The sequence below is a fragment of the Malaclemys terrapin genome, chromosome 11 (genome assembly GCF_027887155.1).
Source record: "Malaclemys terrapin pileata isolate rMalTer1 chromosome 11, rMalTer1.hap1, whole genome shotgun sequence".
Lineage (NCBI taxonomy): Eukaryota > Metazoa > Chordata > Testudines > Emydidae > Malaclemys > Malaclemys terrapin.
The window spans coordinates 66705498-66729230 of record NC_071515.1 but is presented as its reverse complement, the minus strand read 5'-3'; the positions used below and the strand labels follow the sequence as shown (position 1 = coordinate 66729230).

Here is a 23733-nt window from a genome sequence, read left to right as displayed (position 1 = left end):
CCAGGAACAGCGAGGGGCGAGGCAGAGCGAGACCTGCGCCCAATCACACGGAGCAGTGAAGGCAGGCGCGAGGAGGGGGTGGGATAGAGTCTCGTGCGGCCAATCGCGGAGCCTTGCGCGTTGAGAGAGGCCCCGCCCTTACGTCGGAAAGGGCGGAGGCAAGGGAGTCACGTGACACTGTCGGATGGCGTGAGGGCGGTGAAGCCGGAAGTGCCCGGGCAGAGCGTCGCAGTAAGAGTTGAGGGGGGTAGCGTCTGCTTGATGGGCGGGGCCGGGCCAGGGGGCGAGGGAGCGCGAGCTCAGGGGAGTGTGGCGGTTGGCGGGCCTGTGGTGGGGGTGGGGAAGAGGGAGCAGTGGGGGTGGCTGTAGTATAACCTCCAGCCCCTAGGGGGTGCTGTGTGTCACATGGCCCGCCGTGGGGGCGGGCCAAACACGTCTCTCCAGGGGAGCGCGGGGGCCAGTCTGAGTCTGGAGTAGACGCCTGAGGTGCTTGCAGCGTCGCCGCAGCTTGCCGGTGGGAGGAGTACAGGCCGTGGGGCCAGCCCCACTGGTGCCACAGGTGGGCAGCAAAGGTTGCAGGCTCGATGGCATGAGGCTTTTCAGTGCCCCCGGAAGCTCAGCTGTGCCAGGGCTGGCAGACGACAAGACACTGCTGCGAACACCACCCGGAGCCTGGAGACGTCCCGATGTCGTCTTTCATGTCTGCTCCGGGGAAGGCCGGCAGAGCATAACGTTAAATCTATTGCCTTTAATGACCACAGTCACAAAGATAATGGTGAAAGAGTTCTGGCAGTGCTTGACGCCTACTTTATACCTCGGAGAATTGCGGGCTATGAAAGGGCGCGTTTTTGCCAAAGAAGTCAAGAACGAGGGAAATCTGTTGAATCTTTTATAGCAGTTTTGCATGCCTTGACAGAAAGCTCTGATTTGAAGGCTATAAAACGTGAAAATATCAGCAGTAGACTGGTTATTGGTCTTATAGATAAAAGCATCTCACAGCCGCTATAATTAACGACCGATTTGACCTTATACACAGGCTAACTACAAAACCTTTCAGACTAAATGCACAACATATGGAAAAAGCATAGCCCATGAGATGTGTGTTCAGCCAAAGGTGCAAGGTATAACAAATACACAAAATAGGGACATTTTGCCGGCGTTTGCTGCACTGGGGCAGTCAAGAGGCATTGTTTCTGGGATCTATCAAGTGTGATGACAGAGCCTGCCTAGAGAGTGAAACTGAATATTCATGGAAAGACCATTGAGTTTAAAATTGACTTAGGAGCAAATGTGAAAGTCATACCAGAAGGGATGTATAATCACCTTGAAGTCCTCCCAGAGCTGAAATCGCTTGACACAATCCTGACTAGCCCTGGAGGTATTGTGAAGTGCATGGACCAGTTCACCATAGAAACAACTTACAAAGACAAAAGCTTTGCATTCAGAATGTATATGATCAAAGACCAAACACCAACAACCTTCTCAGCTGCAGCATAGAAGCCATGATGGGCCTAATTAGAAAAGTGGCAGAACTTCTTGGAGTATTTGGTATTGGAGTTTTGGTAGGCGTCTGAGTATAAATAACCTTAAGAGGCAGTGTTGAAACATATATTGTATGTACACCTCTGAGGATTCCTATCGTGTTGTTTAATAAAGGGGAAACTGAGTTAAAGAGAATAGAATAGATTGGCTTAATCAAGAAAATCTTTGAGTCAACATCATGATGTGCCCAGTGGTACCAATTATAAAGAGAAATGGAAAAATACAAAACTTTGTGTAGGGCCTTATGAAATCTGCATTAATGAGAACATGGATGGAATCATGAAATTAAAACATAACATGAAATCTGGGCTCTTACTGGCATTAGGACCACAGTGGCAGGCAGGCAGGCAGGGCGGGCTGCATGGCTGAGCTACGTGCAGCCACTGGAGGTAAGAGAGCAGTGGTGTGGGGAGGAGGTGCAGGTGGCTAGGGCCACAAGGGATTGCAGGGGTTAGGGGAGAAGGGTCAGCATCTGGGATTTAAGGGCAGCTTCTGAGAACTCAGTTCCTTGCTGTGTCAGTTCCTCTGGGACATTGGCATCACATTAGGGAGAAGCCGAAATACTCTCAAGACGCTCTGTCAATAAAAGTATCCATTGCGCAAGTGAAGATAGGTTCATTTGAAAGAACCTCTTCATGCTCCTTTACAGAGGCAACATGTAGCTGTGGCTAGTGAGGGGACACAAATGAAAGGTTCTCAGGAAGCCCAGCAGTGAGGAGGCAGTAGAACTCTCCCTATGTCCCTGCATTGTGGGGAGGAAGGAAACAGCAGGGTGGCTGGCTGCCGGCTGAGCAGCAAGGACATAAAGAATAAGTATCTCCATGTGAATGTTGCAGAATTAACAACACAAAGTATCTTTAATAACAACACCTCTACCAGGCAGATGTTGGAAGAGACTAGTTGCAGATTTATGCAAATTCAGAAGACATAAATTACCTGATCATAGTGGACTATTTTCTTAACTACATATAAATAAGGTACTTGAAAAACCTGACCTCTTGCAGTGTTGTCAAGAAACTGAGGGTACGTCTATACTTACCTCCAGGTCTGGCGGTAAGCAATCGATCTTCTGGGGTCGATCCCGGAAGTGCTTGCCGTCGACGCTGGTACTCCTGCTCTGCGAGAGGAGTACGCGGAGTCGACGGGGGAGCTTGCCTGCCACGTGTGGACCCGCAGTAAGTTCGAACTAAGATAATTCGACTTCAGCTACTTGAATAACGTAGCTGAAGTTGCGTATCTTAGTTCGAAGTGGGGGGTTAGTGTGGACCAGCCCTGAAGTGCGCTTTTGCTCATTTCAGTTTTCCAGAACAACTAGTGATGGACAATGGACCACAGTTCGCTGCAGTGGAATTCAAGTAATTCCAAATGAAATATAATTTTGACCATATTACTCGCAGTCCACATTACCCACAAGTGAATGGAGAGGCTGAGAGGGCTAACAGACATCCAGGAAAATCCTACAACAGGAAGGTTCATTTGTTGATCTTCTGAGCTACAGATCAATATCAATAGCAGTCACTGGTACAGCACAACTCCTGATGGAAAGACAACCCAGAACTACTGTTCCAACTTTGGAAAAGAATCTACAGTAGAACCTCAGAGTTATGAACACCAGAGTTATGTACTGACCCGTCAACCACACACCTCATTTGGAACCGAAAGTACACAATCAGGCGTAGCAGAGACAAACAAACAAAAAAGTAAATACAGTACAGTATTAAATGTAAACTACTAAAAAATTAAAGGGAAAGCAGCATTTTTCTTCTGCATAGTAAAGTTTCAAAGCTTTATTGAGTCAATGCTCAGTTGTAAACTTTTGAAAGAACAACCATAATGTTTTGTTCAGAGTTAGTTATAAACAACCTCCATTCCCGAGGTGTTCGTAAGTCTGAGGTTCTACTGTATCTCCAAAGTGACCAGATGTGAAGATAGTAGCCAAACTGGATAAAAAGACAAAAGGAGTTTATGAACGCTTTTATAGCAGATGTCATTCAGAGAACTGCCAGATCTGGAACCTGGTGACTGTGTTTGTGTCAAACTGGATGGAGAAAAAGGATTGGCAACTCCAGCTGTTGTAAAGAAAAAGAATTTGTTGTCCAGACCATATGTGATTGAGACGGACAATGGAGAGTTCAACAGAAACTGTCGACATTTCAGTTTGTTCCTCAGAAGGAACAATCAGCAGAGCAAACTCTACAGATGGTTCATGCAGAACAAGAAGATGACCACTCAAAAATTCTAAACTGATCAAATACAATCACTGCAACTAATAGACAACCAGATGACCAAGTTGTTACTTGTTAGTGTTGTGTAATTAGAAAACCAGTATGACTCGGAGAGACTGAACTTTAGAGATAGTATGATAGTGTAATTTTATAAATGGTAGGAATGTAAAACTTAAAATGGGAGATGTTAATGGAATGTTAAACTGTATTATACTATTCAGCCACTACGTGGCACTGTGTGTAAAATGCCTTTCCTGAGATGCTAACAGTAATACGAAGAAGTGCTTTAAAGCAGTGTTTCTCAAGGACTGGTCTGTGAACTGGTGCCAGTCCTTGAGCTCTCCCTGACACAGTTTAGGAAGGCAGCAAGCCAGTCCCTGATATCAAAGAGTTTGAGAAACACTGCATTTAAATATCTTTAAGAGAACATATTACTTTGCTTGTATCTCCATGATGGAAGTTCTGTAGCCAGGGGGAGAGCTTTCCTGGCGATAAAAAAAATCCCACCCGAACAAGTGGTGGTAGCTTTGCTCCCGGCGATAAAGCGCTGTCTATACTGGCGCTTTTCAGCACTAAAACTTCTGTCGCTTGGGGGGGTGTTTTTTCACACCTCTGAATGATTAAATTTTTAGCGCTGAAAGTGGCAGTGTAGACGTAGCCTTAATCTGGTATAGAAGCCTGACCTACTAGTAGCAGCCCTACAACCTACTGTGTACAAGGAGTACATAACAGTGACAAAGCAGGTCGGGGGGTGAAGGATGGGAGGCTGCCTGTAGCAAATTGGAGGCTGCCTGTAGTGGGCGTGCGGGAGGGATGAACGGCAGTTGAGGTGTGTGTGAGGGGTAGGGGGCTGCCTATGGCAGGTATGGAGGGGTGAGGGGCAGGGGACTGTCCGTAGTGGGGAGGATGAAGGACAGGGGGCTATCTGTAGCGGACACCTGGGTGTGAGGCAGGGGGATGCAGTATGAGGGAATTTTCGGTGAACTGTCACTTGGAGTCCTCATCCATTCTTGGGCTCTTTGATGAGAAACAGAAAAGGGATTCCCTGACTTTTGGTTTCCTTTACGCTGTGGGGCAGGGCTTTAGTGCAAAGCTCTTTAGTTAGCCTTGGTGATCTTATATCTGTCTTGGATATGGAAGAAATATCTAAGCTCAAGTCCAGGAATGATTTGGTTAACACAGAGAATAATTGACCATCAGTATGTCTGCATTGGACAGTTTGCTGGTTTTCTGGGCTGCACTTTCTGTGTCATGCCTCCTGAAAAGTGCAGCACAGAATCTGGCCCATCTCACTATTAGATCAGTCTAAGATATCAGCATTTCCTCATCTAGGTGCTGAATGCTAAACTCTGTGGCTTCTCTTCCTCTCCATCTTAGAATCTGCTTCCCCCAAGATGATCTTACGTAGTTCTGGGGGCAGTGGTTCCCAAACTTTAACAGCCCGCGAACCCCTTTCACTAAATTGTGAAATCTCGTGAACTCCCTCCTAAAAATGAATATTTTCAGGGATTTAAGTGTAAATTTCCTCAGTGTGAATTTCCTCGGGCTTGGGCTAGTGTTCGGGCTGCCGGCTCCCCCGCTGACGGGGACAGGGCTCGGGCTGCCAGCCCCAACTGCCCGGCCCTGCTCTCCCTGGGGCTTGGGCTGCCGGCTCCCGCGCTGACCGCCGGGACTCAGGCTGCCAACCCCAACTGCCTGGCCCCACTCTCCCTGGGGCTTGGGGTGTCTGCCCTGCAACCGGGTCCCACCTGCTGTCTCCAGTGCCCGGGGTCCTCTGTCCGCCATTAGTGAAATTTTTCTGGCGAACCCCCTGTAACGTTCTGCGAACCCCAGTTTGGGAACCACTGTTCTGGGGGTAGAGTGCGTTCAGAACCCAGCAGGGTCCTTCTCTGTGCTAAGGGTCTTTCAACTTTCGGTCCTGTGTGGAGAAGGACCAGGATAATGTTCACCTCTTTTTAGCATAATTAAAAAAAACCCTCTTTTCAGATACAAAAGAATGTGATTTTGTATGTACATGTTATATAAATGAGATACTGATGTACTGTGTTTTAACTTGATTACTGTGCTTCAGGCATAGAACTTGTGTCAAAAACTTTAAATGTGACCCCTCCCCCCACCTGCAAAAGTTAGGTAGGGTTACCATATTTCAGCAAGCAAAAAAGAGGACGGGAGGAGCCCCGCCCTAGCCCTGCCCCTGCCCCTCCCACTTCCCGCCCCCCCAGAACCCCCAACCTTCCCCCCGTTCCTTGTCCCCTGATTTCCCCCTCCTGGGACCCCTGCCCCTAACTGCCCCCCAGGACTCCACTCCCTACCTAAGTCTCCCTGCCTCTTGTCCCCTGACTGCCCCAACCCTTATCCACACCCCCACCCCCAGACAGACCCCTGGGACTCCCACGCCCCATCCAACCACTCCCCACCCCCTGACAGCCCCCCCCCAGAACTCCCAACCCATCTAAACCCCTCTGCTCCCTGTCCCCTGACTGCTCCGATCCCTCTCCCCACTCCTGCCCCCTGACAGCTCCCCCCCAGAACTCCCAGCCCCCCACCCCCCGCTCCTTGTCCCCTGACTGCCCCCTCCTGGGACCCCTGCTCCTAACTGCCCTCCAGAACCCCACCCCCTACCTAAGACTCCCTGTTCCTTGTCCCCTAACTGCCCCCTCCTAAGACCCCCCCCTCAACTGCCCCCCAGGACCCTACCCCCTACCTGTACCCTGACTGCCCAAAACTTTCTCCACTCCCCCCAAAAAGCCCGCTCTGAACTCCCGACCCCCCCCCCCCCCGTTTCTTGACTGCCCCCTCCAGAACCTCCCTGCCCCTTCTCCTGCCCCCTGGCCCCCTTACCCTGCTGCTCAGAACAGGGTGTTGGGCTCTGTGCGAGCCGGACACGTGGCTGCGCTCCCCAGCACAACAAAACCCGGTCCCTGGCTCTGCACAGTGCTGCCAGAGCCGGGCTGCAGGGGAGAGCTGCCGGCTCAGAATGCAGGGCAGAGCTCCTCTACAGCTGCTCTGGAGTCCAGCCTGTGACTTTCCTGCAGCCCTCCCAGCCGCTCGCTCTGCTCTGCCGGGGGAGGGGGGAAATCCCGGACATTTTGAGTTATTTACAAATTCCCCCCGGACGCTATTTTTAGCACAAAAAGGAGGACATGTCCGGGTAAATCCGGACGAATGGTAACCCTAAGTTAGGTAAAGTCAGGGAACAGAAGGATCCCCCTCCAAACAAAAATGGAAGTGAAGCCCTGTGAATGACTTAAAAGAAGGATCGCTCAGGAGTTTAGTACACTAGCTTGGGACTTGGGAGATTTGTGCCTCAGTTCCCCATTGGATAAATAGCACTTTCCTACCTCATAGGAGTGTGAGCATAAATGCATTAAAGATTGTGAGGTGCTCAGATACTACGGTAATCGGGATCATATAAGTACAATTGATTGATAAAGACTAAATAAACAATTTAAAACCTTTCAGATACACAAGTCTCTTAGTTATTGCAGAGCAACAAATACATAAGGAATCAGTACGTAAGAGACAAATAGAATGAGCAAGAGAGAGCGAAAATATTGTGCAGATAGTTGGAGATAACTGCAAAGGCAGCTGAAATGTAGCTCTGTGCTAAAGACAAACTTCCTGGCACTGAAGCTGTGGCCCAGTGTCATTGTTGCAGAAAGCTAATGAACTAACGGAAATGGAGGAAGTGGAAGAGCATCTACCACTGAAAACTGGGGATATTATCAGTGGTAGGAAACAGCTCTGCTGGCTAGAGACACAGGAAATTGACTATGAAGGTGCTGAACTAAAATCTCTGTCTTCCTTTGCTTAAAGGGGAAGAAGGGGAGAAAAGCAGACTTAAGCCAAAAAAAACCCAAACTCCCACCTACCAGATCATATTCTGCTTTCGGTTACAGAGGTGTAAACCCAGAGGGGGTTACTCTGGATTTACACTAGTGTAGAGGAGAATTTTGCCCCCTAATTCCTACAAAAATGACGTTATCTCCATCACCATTATTTTGTTGGATTTAATTTGAATTTGTTATACAATGTAAAGACGAGCCTTAGGTGGTAGCACAGGCATTTTTCTACCTGGTGTGTCTGTGCGATACTGATGTATTATAAATAAGCTTTTATTTTTGTTTATGGTGTCCAATTCTATCTTTGGCTCATAGAGGACGGGCAGACTTTTCAGTGACTTGGACTTACAAATAAATTAAAAGCAAAACATGTCTCACACAGCTTTAAACCATTTTTCTGCCATCTTTTTTTTCTTCTTAATATAGGGCCTGACCCTGTGGCTCGTTCCTGGAGCTGCTGCTGTTCTCAGTGGGAGTTCTGTACATGGAACAACTGCAGAACTGGGCCATCTGACAGATAGAGTCAAATTCTACCCTTAAATTCTGGACAATCCTATGTCAGTGAGGAGGCTATGGTTCTGCTCTTGCTCCCATTGTAGTCATGGCGAAAGGGGTACAGAATTGGGCCTAAAGTGAGGGCACAGTATGTTTAAAAGTTTGTACATTTTTAACTCTTTGGGACTGTCAGACTAATGCACCTGCACCTAGTTCTTTTAGCTGTTATATTTGTACAAAGCGAGAACTCAGTAATTACTCTCTTTAATATCTTCTAGGGTGCTTGCAGTTAATTCACATGTCATCAGAAAACTCAACCATTACTGTTCGCCTGGTTCGCTCCTTTGAGCACCGTAATTTCAGACCTGTGGTGTATCATGGAGTTAATTTGGACCAGACTGTAAAGCAATTCATTACATTTGTAAAGAATGGTAAGGCACTGTTATTCTTACACACTTATTTGGTCCCTGTACTTTGCTGTCTGTGCGTAAGCAGGTGTAGAGGAGCAAATTAATGGGAAAACTCTTGTGGCTCCATTAAAGCTGCCAGCTCCACATGTTCCCCCTTTGGGCTGCTGGGGGTGGAGGGGGCTGGGGAGCCAAGGATTCATGGGGGATTTGGCCCTTGATCCCACAGAGGATGTCCAACTACATGTAGGCATTACCTCCCTCTGCCCTGCACTGGAAATCCCCATGATCAGTCATGGCAGTGCTGTGCTGCAGTTCGCTCACTGCCCCAAGCTGCATGGGCTGCATTGTTGGGCAGCTACTCAAAAAGCATTAGGGACGTATGCCATCTAGCGAATCTTTGGTCACTGTTTCTACATGACTTGGGGCTACACCAATATTTGGCAGAGAAGGAAAGCAAAGCGGGTCTCAATTGAATGGGGAGGAAGTGTTCCGCATAGTTATTTTCAATGATAGAAGGTACCACTATATGAGTGTGTTCTCTGGGATTTGTTTTCTTCCAGGCTGAGTATTGTCAGCCAGAAATGCACACAGACACTCAGCATCTCTTGGAGTTGCTCAACACCAAGCCCATAAAGGGGCTAATTTTCAGCAGTGTGGTTTTCTTTTGGGAGCTGGTTAGCAGACTAGTCTTCCACATCCAATTCATTTGTGTGTCAATTGTTTGGGTGCAATTTGCAAATGGGGATGCACGACTTCTGCCCCTATGAAAATGTTAATAGGATACACATGACAGTAGAGCTATGGAGGATCAGACTCCAAGGGTCTGATCCTGCACACCTTTCCTGAACATTATGCATGTGGGTAGTCCACTGAAGTCAATGGGGCTACTCACACAAGTAAAGTGTACCAGAGAATTTGTAGGACCTGGGCTCAGATTTGTACCGGTTGCTCTTCAACTTTTGATGTTAAGACAAGTTTCCTGATTTGAGATTTATTTTAAACTTCAAATTCAGAGTGAAAGCTTCATGACGTAATCATTTAAAAATATAAAAAGAAAATTGTTACAATCCTTTTCATGTGGTCTCTTTATTTTTAATAGATGTGTCTTTAAGAACAGGACTTCCACCTCCCTTTAAAAAATACAAATATGGTATGTGATTTTTTCTTATTCTTTAAGAAATGTGTGTACAGTACGTTATACCAATTCTCACGTGATTTAACTGCATTACAGTTATTTCCATCTAAATATAGTAAGTCAGGACTAGTCTCCTGAAAGGAGATGTGACACACACACTCGTACTTTGGCAGCTGCTTTCAGGAAACAACTAGTCAAGCTAATGGTTAATTTGGCACAGCCCTATTGCGAATGTCGTACACACACCATTAGCTTTACATCACGTGTCTACAAAACCCAACGATTATTATGAACTTCTGTATTCACTTCAGAATTAGGCAGCACATTACACATTCTGCTGCTAATTGGCAAAGGCATTTTGGGATATTAATTTTTTATCATTTTTGTAAGTGCCTTTTAAACTCTGTTCCCATTCTGCAGAGCAGCTTGTGACCCACAGTACTTTGAAATCACAGTCCTCTTGGTGGTTATGCATTTCAATACCCAGCTACTAATTGTGAGGTCACAAGGGATGGCCAAGAAGGAGCTAAAGGCACCGAGTGGAAAATATTTAGATTTATGTACTTAAAGAATTTACATAATATTAAACAAGACGAGGAGGAGGAAAACACGTCTAAAGTAAATAGGAAACCTCCTAAATGTAAGCTTGGGATGAAATGAAATGGAATGAAATAGCCTGGGGTAAGATTTAAATCTGATTCTGTGCTCTAATGATTGTTGCAAGTAATGCTGCTCACATGCAAGTTTCCTTGGTGTAAGGAGGTGGAGAGTATCAAACTTTGAATAGAACATGCTCCAGATTTATCCCTTTTCTGGGATTTGGCTTTAATTATGCTGTTTGGTGACTAGAGCAAAAGTGGTGTAATGGATGACTGCAGGGTCATGCAGTTATACAGCATAAAGAATAACTCAAATGACAATAGAACACTTTCCCTGAGACATAAACCTCTCCCAAGATGAACTGTTCCAGGGGTTTCCTTACAGATGCCTCTCTGCCATCAGTGCCATTCCCACCTCCCTCTGTCCAAGGTGGAGTTAGCAAACCATATCTACCACACTGATGAAGCATCTCCCTGAGTGGGGCGCACATATAATTCCTGTGAATGGTGCTGGGAATTATACGCCTATATCAAGAGACTAAACTGGCGTAGGGCCTGATTCTTCATTCACACTGATGGGGAATCAGGAGGTGCAAAATGGGAGCAAGTGGGAAATGTATCGGGGATTAGGGTTTAATTTGTTAATGTCTCTATCTTCAACTTGTTTCTCTGAATTTAGAGGACAGATGTGAATATTGAATTATTTACAATTCCAGGGATTTGAAACATCTGTCTCTGGAGAGCCATTCTTCCCTTTTGTGGCAAATGAAGGAGACCTGTGCTATCATTTTATTCTTTATGCTGTGGTATACCTGCAGCTCCATGCACAATTTTTGATCTAGTCACAACACATGGCATCAGGGGAGATTTGCTGTGTGCATGTGCTTGTGGACATGTGGCTAATTGCTATTCAGAGGACTGAACAAAATACTGTACAATCAAGGGAACAGAACTACGCCCGGGCAGCAGTTTGATTCCTGATACACTAGCTCAGTCTTAGCCTCTCAGCCGTAGGTGCCAGTTATGCTGAGTTTGAACGTAAGGAATCAAAACCGAGCTCCTGATCTTTCCTCTGAGCCCTACCCTCTCTCTTTCATTTCTCTACCATGGTGGTGGGTAGCACCACCATCCTCCTCATCACACAGGCCTTTAATCTGGGCTTCTCCTGTAACTCTGCCTTCTTTTGGTTCTCTCAGCCCATCACTGTACAAATCTCGCTGCTTCTTCTTGGCCAGCATCATAAAGGGCCAACCTTATCCCCGCTCTGACTCATCCCATCTAGACCCTGATTGCCCCTCACCTTGACTTACACGTTTCTTTGTATTACTGTAGCATCTAGGAGCCCCAGTCATGGACCCTGACCACATTTTGCTAGGCGGTGCCTGCCCCAAAGAGCTTCCAGTCTAAGTTGTGCAACTTCCACCAGTCTGGCTCGACTGTTGCTGCCTCATTTCCTCAGATTCATTAAAAATGCTGCTGTCAAACTCATCTTCTTGGTGCTTCACTTGGACTAAGGCCCCCTCCTCTTTGTCTCTCCATTGGCTCAACCTTCTCCATTGCATCATACCTAAAATTCTTGTTCTCACTGTCAGAACCCTTCACAGTTTAGTTTCTTCCTGTCTGTCCATCCTGTCATCTTACTGTTAAGTGGACTGTGCCTGCATGGCACCTACAATGTCAGCCTTGGTCGCCCACTTGTCTGCTTCTTTCCTTTTTGCACCTTTTTCTGTGCATATGAGGCAATATGAGGAAAGTTCCACAAAGCCACCTTATTATCCTCCTTCGAATCCCCCTTTAAAACGCACCGCTACCATGTTTCCCACAGAGAACTGTCATCAGATAATGGCTGGGCAGGTAGCAAGCTGTGATTTCTGCTTCTGATTGGCTTACTACATCTACAAATTGTGCAGACAGCTAGTCTGTACTAAAGCATCCCATTATTTTTACTTCATTCCCTCCATCCTTTTCTTTGTCTGACATGTGTCACCTTTTGTCTTTTAGATTGTAAACACTTTGGGGCAGGGACTGTCATTTACCACCTGTTGGTACAGTTCCTAGAACAATGGAGACCCAATCTGGTGGAGTCCTCTAGGCCCTACACCCAATACAAATAATACAAAGAATTGTCATTGGAGTTCAGTACAGTTTAGTATCTCATGACAGTGTTTTATATCAACTGTCACAAAAGGCCTGTTACGAGGAACACCAGGTAACATTTATTTATGTGCTCAAGTGAGATTGGTTTGGGGTTAGCAAAAGCAAATGGGAGGAGGTGAGGCTTTAGCCCGGATTTGAAGAGGCTGATATTTTATCTACATGGCGGGGTTGGAACAGCGTCTCCTTCATAGGGCAAATGGTTAAATGCAAAAATTTCCGTGGTCAGTGGTGGAGCTGTGAACACATAAAATCAAAAGTGACTCCGAGACTGAATGGGTAAGTAAGAAGTCAGCTCAGAGAATGGGGATGTGAAGTTGTACTAGGATTTGAAAACCAGTAGGCTGCTCTTGGACTCCATTCATTGGGAGTATAGAGCTGGCTGAGGTTAGTAAAGGTCATTGATAGCTCGCATGTTCACTTCCTAGAGATGAAAGCTTAGTATGTTTTCAGTGTGATTATGTGGTCTTCTTGCAGTAATTCTATGTAATGGTAAGATTCCAGTAAGTGTTGTTTAATGCATGTCTTGCTTCTAAGATATATGGATAGTACTGCAACTGGCACTGTATGCTGAATCTTTAGTGACCTTTGCACTGGGAGAGCAAGGCAATCCAAAGCTCCTTAAATGCTATGAATAAAATGTACAAAATGGGCCGAAGTTGTGTGTATGTTCATGGATTAAAGCCTTGGATTAAACCTCTAATTGAGAATGTGATCTTTATTGTACCAGAGCTCTGAATACTCAGTCACACCAATTTGAAAGTTACTCTAGTCCACATTCTCTTCCTCCCTCCCCCCCCCCGACTTACAAGTGGGTAAATAGCATCAAGTTTCTAGCTCCTTTGCTGAAAAAGCACTCGTGTCCTATTTTGAGTTTGTTCAAACATAGATGTGTTGGAATTCTGTTTTAATATTAAAGTGCCTATATATGTAACAGTGGCATCCTTTTACTGACTCTGTTCCCTGTGTGTGCGTTCTGCCATCTCTGCTTATTTTAGTGACAAAATTAAGTTGTTACTACTTTTTTCTCCTGCTAGCAGAGCAGAGCCAACACCGCCGTGGGAGAGCAAGTTGGGTTCGCTTTCTTCTTGTGCAGCATCAACAGATTTGTTTATTAAATTCCAGTCACCTTCCGTGCACTTGTGCAATCTCATTGAAGACAGATTGCAAGGGTATCCCAGAGGGCATAGGATGAAGACAGTGGGATGGAGTAAATGTCCTTGAGACCCTAATTTGCGTGACAGAACTTCTAACACAGGTGGTAATACTCACGAAGAAAATAACCTAGCTTGATTCTCAGATTTCAGGTTTGGATTGCAGGGCTAGCTGCTAGTGGAGAGAGTTTTGTTTTTCCCTTTTTGAACAGAGAACACTAGAAAATTCTCAAGAGATGACAAACATGGAACCCTCACAGTGCCATTGTCCAGTGTAATGAACCACATCTTAAGGGAAATTTTGTATTTTCTTCCAGATACGATGAAGATTATTCACCAAGCACATGGATCTAAGGTACATTTGCTATCTGTTCCTTTCCCCCCCTTTTATGTGTGGATACAGCAAGATCTATGTACTTTTAGAGAACATAATGGCAGAGCTAATAAAACCTGCATTTATCTTTATATTCCTGTTTACTTATTTCTAGACCAATGAACTTGTAGTGAGTTTGGAGGATGATGACAAACTCATTTTAAAAGAAGACAGCACTTTGAAAGCAGCTGGAGTAGGTAGGAGTACCTTTATATTGACTGACAGAACTGATCATTATGCTTGTCATTATACTGATAACTGGCTGATTATGTTTGGATAGTCTGCTGAAAAGTAAATGCTATTCCTGATGCTCTTTACACTACCTGATAATTATCCAGGGAAGAAGGGGGGATAATGTACATTCACATCATTGGGCTGAGGGCGGCAGGTATGTGCACTCCAAATGCTCAGAATGCAAATTGTGATTTTTAGAAGGTATGCTTAGAATTCTGCTGTGGGTAATTTTAAATGATTGACAGATAAGATTAAGCAGACATAGTACTAAATAACCTATCAGTAACATTTAAACTGATGTTTTGGTTAGAAGTTTAAGTAGTGGAGCTAGTGTGGAATAATGAAATGAGATTAGGTTTGTTTAATGTGCAACACAATATTCAAATTGCTCAGGGCAGCACAAATAATATCGTTTAGAAGTGAGCTGAACATGACGCGTGGTTAAAATCAACCTGAGTCCTTGCTTTCTGACAGAAGAATGCATATGGCCAGGGCCGGTGCAAGGAAGTTTCGCGCCCTAGGCGAAACTTCCACCTTGCGCTCCCCGCCCCCTCGTCCCCCCCCCGCGGCAGCTCCCCTCCCCGCCCTGAGGCTCCCCCGCCCCCGTGGCAGCTTCTCCCCCCGGGGAGCTGTGCGGCAGCTCCCCACCCCAGCTCACCTCTGCTCCGCCTCCTCCTCGAGCACGCCGCCCCCGCTCTAATTCTCCTCCCCTCCCAGGCTTGCGGCGCCAAACAGCTGATTGGCGCTGCAAGCCTGGGAGGCGGGGGGACCGTGCACTTGGAGAGGGGGCGTAGGAACGCTGTAAAAAAAAAAATTGGGGGCACCGCTTTTTGGCACCCCCAAATCATGGCGCCCTAGGCAATCGCCTAGTTTGCCTAAATGGTAGCACCGGCCCTGCATATGGCGCATGTCCTGTGCTAATAGTGTAAAGAAATGCCTATGTATGACAAATCTCATAGTCACTGGATGTCAATTTTGGCTCCATGCAAAAATGATTATGTGGCAGCAGAGCAGCTGAGACTTTGAGGCCCAATTTACAGGTTTTGAAACAGCACTGATTAGTTTAGAATGTCGCTTATTTAAATCTGGTGCACAACAATCTTACGCTCTGGGTGAAATATCACAGAGGAAGTTAGAAATAGAAGAACCCATTCAGCATTAGGCCACCTAGCCTCTCCCCAGCCAATGCAGGATTTCCCCCTACACAGTACTATTTAGCACTTTGTCTGATCTAGTTTAAAATCCTTCAATCAGTGGTGCTTCCTCCACTCCCCTTAGGAGACTATTATAAATCTTACCATTGGAAAAGATAAATGGAACATCAGAAAATACTCTTTTGATTTCATTCCTTTACTCCTGGTTAATCTCATTGGGCCACACTAATCAATTCCCCTGTTTCCTTGGTATTTACACCTGATACTTCTAGTTTCTCCCCCTTTCCTCTTCGCACACCACCCCTTATTCTATACTGTAATCTCTCTGAGGAGAAGACAGTCTCGTACTGTATGTATCTATTGTGCCTAGCTCAATGGGCCTCTGCTATAAGGCCTTATAGAGGACTGGGCATTACTGTATTATTAATAATAAAAGTCATTCTTTAGCCTTCCCTGCTATCCAAATCCTTTTAATCCAGATGAAAACCAGCTCTTTGGGAAGGAGGGTTATTGGCAGTCTGAAGACTTCAAAGTCTTGTAATTTAGTTAGTATATGCTTCGTCAGCATGAGTCTTACCTACCTAAGACTTGAGGTAGCATGGCCTAGAGCAGTGGTTCCCAAACTTGTTCCGCTGCTTGTGTAGGGAAAGCCCCTGGCGGGCCAGGCCGGTTTGTGTACCTGCCATGTCCGCAGGTTCAACCGATCGCGCCTCCCACAGGCCGCGGTTCGCCGCTCCAGGCCAATGGGAGCTGCTGGAAGTGGCGGCCAGTATGTCCCTCAGCCCGCGCCGCTTCCAGCAGCTCTCATTGGCCTGGAGCGGCGAACCGCGGCCTGTGGGAGGCGCGATCGGTTGAACCTGCGGACATGGCAGGTACACAAACCGGCCTGGCCCGCCAGGGGCTTTCCCTACACAAGCAGCGGAACAAGTTTGGGAACCACTGGCCTAGAGGTCTACGCAAGGGGCTGGGAAACAGTGGCAGATATTTGTTTAGAGCTGCCCTCCTCCAGTGATGTCCTTCTTCAAGACAGTATTGATGAATGATTGTACATTCCTACCTTTGAAACAGGTACCATAGTCCTAGTGGTGGTATAACTTGATGCAATCTCAGTAAACTATCAGCACACCAGAGTAATCTTGTTCTGAAAACAAACTGCGATAAACTAGACTGTTTTTATTTCTCTGTATGTAGGGGAGGAGGGAATGGTTTAAGGATGGAAGAAAAGTAATTAAAACACTACCCCATAATTATTCAGGTTAGCTATATACTTACAACAAATGCTAACTGCGTCAATGCCTAACTGCTGTATGAGGTAGAATGAAGTTCTTGCTGTGTAATGAGGAATATCCTCTTACACTTGCCAAGTTTTGAGGTTTTAAAAGAGCAGATTTTGTGTTCTCATATACTAAAGTTTACCTCAGTGTGAAAAGCTCTCTTCCACTGACTTACAGAAGCAGAATAGTGTAGTAAGACCTTTGGCGACTCCTAATTTTTATCCATTCAGAGTAGATTTGCATTTCTGGTAAGTAATAAAAATGTAGCGAAAGCTCTTCGGGATAGGGACTGTTTCTGTTCTGTGTTTGTACAGTGTTTAGCACGATGGGGTCCAGGACTAGAGCTCCTAGGCGCTATGGTAATATAAAGAATAAACAAAATAAGTGATGTACAGTATCATGTGATATTAGTTCTGCCTTCATTGAAATCAATTGCAAATCTCCCATTAATAGATTCAGATGTTAAATACGTAGGCTGCACAACATTTGCTAGAAGCAAACACTAGAATTTCCCTTTTAAAAAAGCCAGGAGCCCAATCCTGCAAGGTACTGAGCACCCTCCTCAACTCCAAAGGATTGATTTTAGCATTGGGCAGATTGGGCTGGAAAGATGTAAATTAGGAGGGTATTAGAGAAGCATCTTTAGGAAATCCTCTGTGGTGGTGATGATTATTACAGCTATTATCTAGTCAGCAAAGTTAATGTGTGCGTATTTCTAGAGCAAGGATGTATGTTAATAAAGTGTTCAGCATTCATTGCAAACAATCTTGTCAGTTTCCTAGTCAAGATTCTAAAACCTCTCCTGCTCCTTTGTATAAGACAGGCAGACTTCATTAAATTCAGGTTTAATTTAAAAAGCAAATGCAGAACTTATTGGCTCAGGACCTTAAAGAATTCCATCAGATTTGTCTCCACTCTGAATTAGTAATGTTGCTGACTTATTGTTTTAGAAGAGGAAGTCCTTGACCTGCTGGGTTGAAAGAATTGTGACTGCTCTGAACCTTTGTGGGTCCTTTAGCTGTGCCATATCCCCTGTGAATAATTAGAGGTATTTGAAAGTATTGCTGGAGAAGCCAATTTGTGTCGTTCACTTTGCATATTGTTGAAGCCTTATGAATTAATCATTAGCAGGGCAAAAAATTAACTTCTCCAGACACATATTTTGATGGGCCATGAGGGAGAATGTAAAGTGATCTGTAAAATATTCTCCTAATCCTCTAAGTATTAAATTATTATACCTGCAGGCTAATTTCAGAAAAAAAGAGGTTTTTTAAGGTTGCTTTCCTTAGCTGAATAATGGACTGGGGAAAAAACAAGCGTCGTTGTTTTCTAGGATTCTTAGAAAGAATAAATGTCCAATCTCATAGGTTGCTGAATGCCATCCAGATTGTTTTGTAGCCTTTGGTGAAATTAGTCTTGAAGGTTTTTGTAGATGTTTGTTTACATTTACATGACAATGTTCTAGTTCTTTTTAACCAGACTAAAACACATGGTATTTGGGTCTAACGTAAAAACAAACAAGGTGGTGATTAGTGATTGCCTTTAAACAAAAAGGCACTGAATGCATTCTGAGGTTCTAATTAATGTTAATAGGCTGCTATGTGGTTAATACAATAAGCATATGCTTTTATTGGGTATGCTGAATATTTATCTTTTTATCCCTTTCAGCAGATGAAACTGAATTAGCGTTCTTCTGTGAAGAAGATTACAGAAACTACAAAGCTAATCCGGTTTCGGCCTGGTGACGATCCGAAGAGACCTGGATTTTTTTGTTTTCTCATACCCGTTTAAAACCCTCTTTTTCTGTTTAATGAGATTTTTTTTAAATCAATAAATCCTAGAGGATTGCCTCACAAATGCTGAAATTTCTTTAGTATAGAAACTCATTTCTCTCAGGATGCTGAGATGCAGGGGGAAAAAATCAATGACCCAAATTTGCTTTCCTTTCATACATTTTCCCTCCCCACCCCCCTTACAATGTAAGCAGTATAAATGAACTCGGACCTGTAACATTCTGGTGGTGTGATTCTACAGTGGTGGATTAAGTATAAGAGATTAAGTATAAAAGATGTTAGCTATGTATGGAAATTGTACAAGGCAGATGTAAAATCCCATCATGATGGTATCCTTTCTTTATGGAAAAAGGAAACTTTCTATGACCAACTGACTGGATATTTTAAAGAGTTTAGTGGTGGAATCCCTAGGTTACAAATAATAGATTTATTTCACTCATCTTATGTTCAGTCTGTCTTGTTTGAATGGTGCAGGCTGATTCAGGTTTCATATTCTTCACTTGTGAATGCTTTCCTTTATACTCTATATTCCAGCCTCGGTTAGTGTGATGAAACAGACAAATGACTGTTTGGAAGCTTTTGTGTTCAAGGACCAGCCTGCCTGTTTTTAGCATCGTTTCACGGAGATGCCTTGGTATAAGGCATAGCAACTTGACTTCTTGTGTGACATCAATATGCATAAGCAGACATCAGGCATTTCTCCAAATGGTGTGAAAGCCAGTGAATGCTCCTGGGTTCAGTTCAGTATTAAAATAAAACCAGAAGGATTGCATTTCTTGTGATGGGAGGCACAGTCTGTGGGCAGCTGTTTCCAGGACTGGGAGTGATTCTTTCCCACTTTCTTGGAGATGAATACTCCCATAGTGTCACTATCTATTAGTTCCTGGAACTTCCATACTCTTCTGCTACATTCACCAAATTAAGAACAAGTAGAATAGTCATCCTAGAATGATTAGATACACTTGCTCCCCAGGAAGCATTAATACTGCTGTTCCATGAAATTGCGGTGCTAAGCCAGTGGCCCTTCATGGGTTGTGTTGTACAATAGCACGACAGGGCCTTTTGTTATACTCTCGAACACTGCTTGTATACTGTGACTCTTTCTGAAATACTGTTAGACTTGTGTTACTTTCACCAGCTCTTTAAAGAACTTCAGTCTTCAAAAAAAGGCATAGAAAATCACTAAGACTTATTATTCAAACAGAGAATGTTGGAACAGAATACCAGGAGGATTGGTAATGGAATATGGGGCCTTTTGTCGCTGGAAGCTGGTTTGATTCTGGAGCAGTTGAGTGGTGAACAAAAGTTGTTAGCATCCATTACTTCCAGTAGCCACTGTGAAATGGGTTAGAGGTCTCTGTTCAATTCCTTATGGAATGGTCAGCCCATCACAAGAAAAGGCCACCACAGTTGGTACCCTGGTTTGTGGTCTTAGCAGAGGCCCTGACTAAATGGGTATGGAGATTGAACTAACATCTGATCAAAGGTGATTTCCCCATGGCAGTGTGGGCTAGTTTGTACTGATTTCGCTTGTGCTCTTAGCCATTATGGGGATAATAAGGACTTTACTTTCCAGGGTTATCAACCTGTCATCTCTCACCAGCTCTAAATTAAACTATAAAACAAACAGAACTGTAGTCTTTATCTTGAGTTGCTTTGATTTTAAATCAGCCTGAGGTTTACTGTCTGAAGGTGGTGGAATGAACTGACCCTCCTGCAGAAGAAACAGATCCAGGACTTTGTATGGATCACAATAGTTGGGAAGGGATAGCTGCAATGGGAGAGGGCAGAGCTGGGGAATTTCTCACGGAGGGAAAAATGGCATCAGGGAGCGGAGGCTTAGTTAGATGTTGATATGGGAAGATGGCTGCAGTGGGAGCAAAGAGGAAGTTTGAATGAGAAGGAATCGCCAGCATGAGCAATGGTGCCTGGCTGAATAAATTCTCAGTTATAGCTAGACAGCTGGATACAAAAACAGTCTTCAACTGTCCTAATTTTTACAATTAAAACTGTCACTTTGTTCACTTAAAATACCTTTTGCAAATCTTGCTTGTGCAGGCATCTGAATTTTCCAGAGACAATTCTGTTATCTCTTGACATTGATGCTGCTTTTCTATTTGTTAAGAAAAAATTGCTGGCATGAATATTTATAATGGGTATGTTAAATGCTCCCAATTGTTATTGGCTTAGACCCCTTCCTAGGTCTTCAAGGAGGAGTCTAAGTCTATGTTGTGCAGTGTCAGTGTTACTTAGGGGAACTCTTTATCCTCTGAAAGTTATTTTGTTCTAGAAGAGATTTGCAAGTATTGAACGTAGAAGGACGAATGTTCCTCATTTGGTTTTGTGGGCATTCAGCACACTACCTTACATTTAGTTCATTTGAAAAAATATTTGCAGGTAACCTTTAGCATGTAGCACTTGTCACTGGTCTAGAACAGCTGTGGATTCCTGTCTTACTGGGCAAGGAGTAGGGAAACTGACTTCAGGCCTTGAGGAAGAGGGATCCTTAAAGGGTGAGAATGTGATTATAGGATATGCTGTACTTGTCCATGCTTGGTCACATCAATAAGAAAATACAGGGCTCTCTCTTTGAAGTTAGTGGCAGAAGGATCACTATAAAAACTTAGGCTATGTCTACACAGGCAGAGTTTTTTCGCAGAGAGTTTGGTCACTGATAAAAAAGCGCTTCAAGAAAATTGCTGTTGTGTTCACATTGTCTTCCACTGGTGGCATAGTGCATTCACACTTGTGGCACTTGCATCGGCAATAAGAGCAGTGCACTGTGGGTAGCTACTCCACAGTGGAGCTCTCCCGCTTCTGCTGCTAGGTCTTGTGGGAAGGCGCAGGGGATCATGGCGCATCATGGGTCCGGGCTCAATGCCCCGTGATGCACTGCTTTCCATCCCAGCATTCCATGTGCTTCTGTCATCAGTTCATGGCATTTTTCAATGTCCCTTGTGTGACGTTGCACCCCATAATGCTTTCTAGAAATATGCTTATGAGTGTAAATATGATGTAACTGGAATATGCTTCCTACAAAAGGTCTCTTGTAAGGTATCATTACAAAGCTTATGTTCTTCTGCATGTATTCATCCTATTCGTATGCATGTATCATTTTTATATCTGAAGTTATGAGCCTTGGCTCTATGCTTGTATTTAAAGTGTTTGCTGTAGAAAGCACGTAAGGCAGATGTGGTCAACATAGTGTGAAGGGGTTATTCAAGTAATTGGGAGTATTTAGTTAACAATGGACCTTGATAGACACCAATCCACATCTGAGCTTTCTTGGGAAGTCCTGCAGAAAACGGACATGTGACTTGTCCATGTGACTCCAAAACTCCATTTTGTAGTTGGATTCTACATGGGGGAGAGGGGGGTTTCCACCCACGAGAGAGAAACTATATAAGCCCCTGGGGAAAAAACCTCCATTTTGTCTTTAGCTGGCACTAGAGAGAGCCTCTCCACCCCAAAAGGATACCTGAAAGAAACTGGAACAAAGGACAGTAACCACAGGGGTGTGAGTGATTGCTGGACCCAGACTAGAAGGAGGCTAGTCTGTAAAGGAAGCTTACTAGAACATCTCTGAGGGTGAGATTTCATCTGTAATCACTTTCTTACTGTATTAGGCTTAGACTTGCATGTTTTATTTTATTTTGCTTGGTAATTCACTTTGTTATTACTTGGAACCACTTAAAACTTACTTTTTGTATTTAATAAAATCACTTTTTACTTATTAATTAACCCAGAGTATGTATTCATATCTGGAGGGGGGGGGGGCAAACAGCCGTGCATATCTCTCTTATCAGTGTTATAGAGGGCGAACAATTTATGAGTTTATCCCGTATAAGCTTTATACAGGGTAAAACGGATTTATTTGGGGTTTGCACCCCATTGGGAGTTGGGTACCTGAGTGTTGGAGACAGGAACACTTCTTAAGCTGTTTTCAGTTAAGCCTGCAGCTTTGGGGGGAACGTGATTCAGACCTGGGTCTGTGTTTGTAGCAGGCAAGTGTGTCTGGCACAACCAGGCAGGGCACTGAAGTCCCAAGCTGCCAGGGAAAATGGGCTTAGAGGTAGTCTCAGCACATAAGTTGGCAGTCCCAAAGGGGTTTCTGTGATTCAACCCATCACACCTTGTTTTCTGCTTGCCCTGCCACATCTATCGGCAGGAATGGATCCCGCGCTGATCTCCACTGCTCTGCTAGCTCTTACTAGCACATCGCGAATAGTAGTGGAGTTATTCTTGAAGTTATGAAGGCAATGACAGTCAAAGTTGCCTGACGCAGTGTCCGACATAGAAAGCAGCAACATTAGATTGCTTTTGGCATTCATGGAACAGCTGATCACAATGGAACGTCGCTTTTGGGCTCTGGAAACTAACACAGAGTGGAGGGATTGCATCATTATGCAGGTCCGGGATGATGAGCAGTGGCTTCAGAACTTTCGGACACGGAAAGCCACCTTCTTGGAATTGTGTGCTGAGCTCGCCCCAGGATGTGACGCAAGGACTCCTGAATGAGAGCTGCCCTCTCAGTGGAGAAGCACATGGCGATCACGGTGTGGAAGCTGGCGACTCCAGACTGCTACTGGTCGACCGTGAACCAGGTTGGAGTGCGGAAGTCGACTATTGGGGCTGTGTGAACGGAAGTGTGCAAGGCCATTAGTCATATCCTGCTGCAAAAGACTCTTGGCAGTGTGCGTGAAATTGTGGATGGGTTTGCAGAAATGGGTTTCCCTAACTGCGGAGGGGCGACAAGGGATTCTCGCAACAAATTCTTTGGTGGCCTCACCGTGAGGCCACCAACTCTCACTGGTGGCTGCACTGACACTTTTTTTCCTAAAATACTTAATTAACTTTAGGAAAAACAATGAAATATGCACAGATTCACATCCAAATCTTTGTAATGTATATTTGTAGGTTTTTTTGGGGGAGACTCAATAACAAAAATAATGCTACCTCCCCCATCCAGCGCTTAGTGGGTCCTGGGGCTTGCTGTGAAAAGTGATATTTGTATATTTGTTAATATCACAGCACACTTAGTAGCTACCTGCCAGGCTGTGATAAGTGATATTAACAAACATACACTATCACTTTTCACAGATAGCTAGTAAATCTGCTGTGAAAAGTGATACTTGCATGTTTGTTAATATCACTTTTCTCAGCAAGCTCCAGAACCCATTAAGTCCTGGATGGGGGGACCGAAGAGGGAGGCAGCAGGGGCCAGAGGCGATGGTGGGATCAATGCATTGCCAGGGGAGGCAGCAGGGGCCCGGGGCAATGCGGGTGGGCGATGAGCCCCTCTGTTGCGTGGCCAGAGCCAGGGCCTGGTGTCTGCTGCCATGCGGCCAG

The 23733-nt window shown here is 44.8% G+C and overlaps 1 protein-coding gene across 7 annotated transcripts; it reads left to right on the top strand.

The window, feature by feature from the left end:
* Positions 1–80: 80 nt before the first annotated feature.
* On the top strand, positions 81–22125 carry C11H2orf76 (chromosome 11 C2orf76 homolog). Of its 7 annotated transcripts, none has more exons than XM_054044253.1 (7): positions 375–559; positions 8036–8241; positions 8383–8535; positions 9614–9664; positions 13874–13911; positions 14045–14126; positions 18260–22125. In XM_054044253.1, the coding sequence occupies exons 3-7, from the start codon at positions 8403–8405 to the stop codon at positions 18334–18336; spliced, it is 381 nt and encodes a 126-aa protein (XP_053900228.1). In that variant the 5' UTR covers positions 375–559; positions 8036–8241; positions 8383–8402; the 3' UTR covers positions 18337–22125. The 7 variants fall into 7 exon arrangements, with proteins under 7 accessions (XP_053900231.1, XP_053900228.1, XP_053900229.1 ...); XM_054044251.1 differs by lacking the exon at positions 375–559 and adding an exon at positions 5597–5897 and having other exon boundaries at positions 6951–8241; XM_054044256.1 differs by lacking the exons at positions 375–559; positions 8036–8241 and adding an exon at positions 81–231.
* The last annotated feature ends 1608 nt before the right edge of the window (positions 22126–23733 follow it).

Coding starts and splice junctions, on each gene's coding strand:
- C11H2orf76 (XM_054044249.1), top strand. CDS start 1,312: ATGTATAATCACCTTGAAGTCCTCCCAGAGCTGAAATCGCTTGACACA. Junction 9,665..13,873: donor CTTTAAAAAATACAAATATG/GTATGTGATTTT, acceptor ATTTTCTTCCAG/ATACGATGAAGATTATTCAC. Junction 13,912..14,044: donor ACCAAGCACATGGATCTAAG/GTACATTTGCTA, acceptor ACTTATTTCTAG/ACCAATGAACTTGTAGTGAG.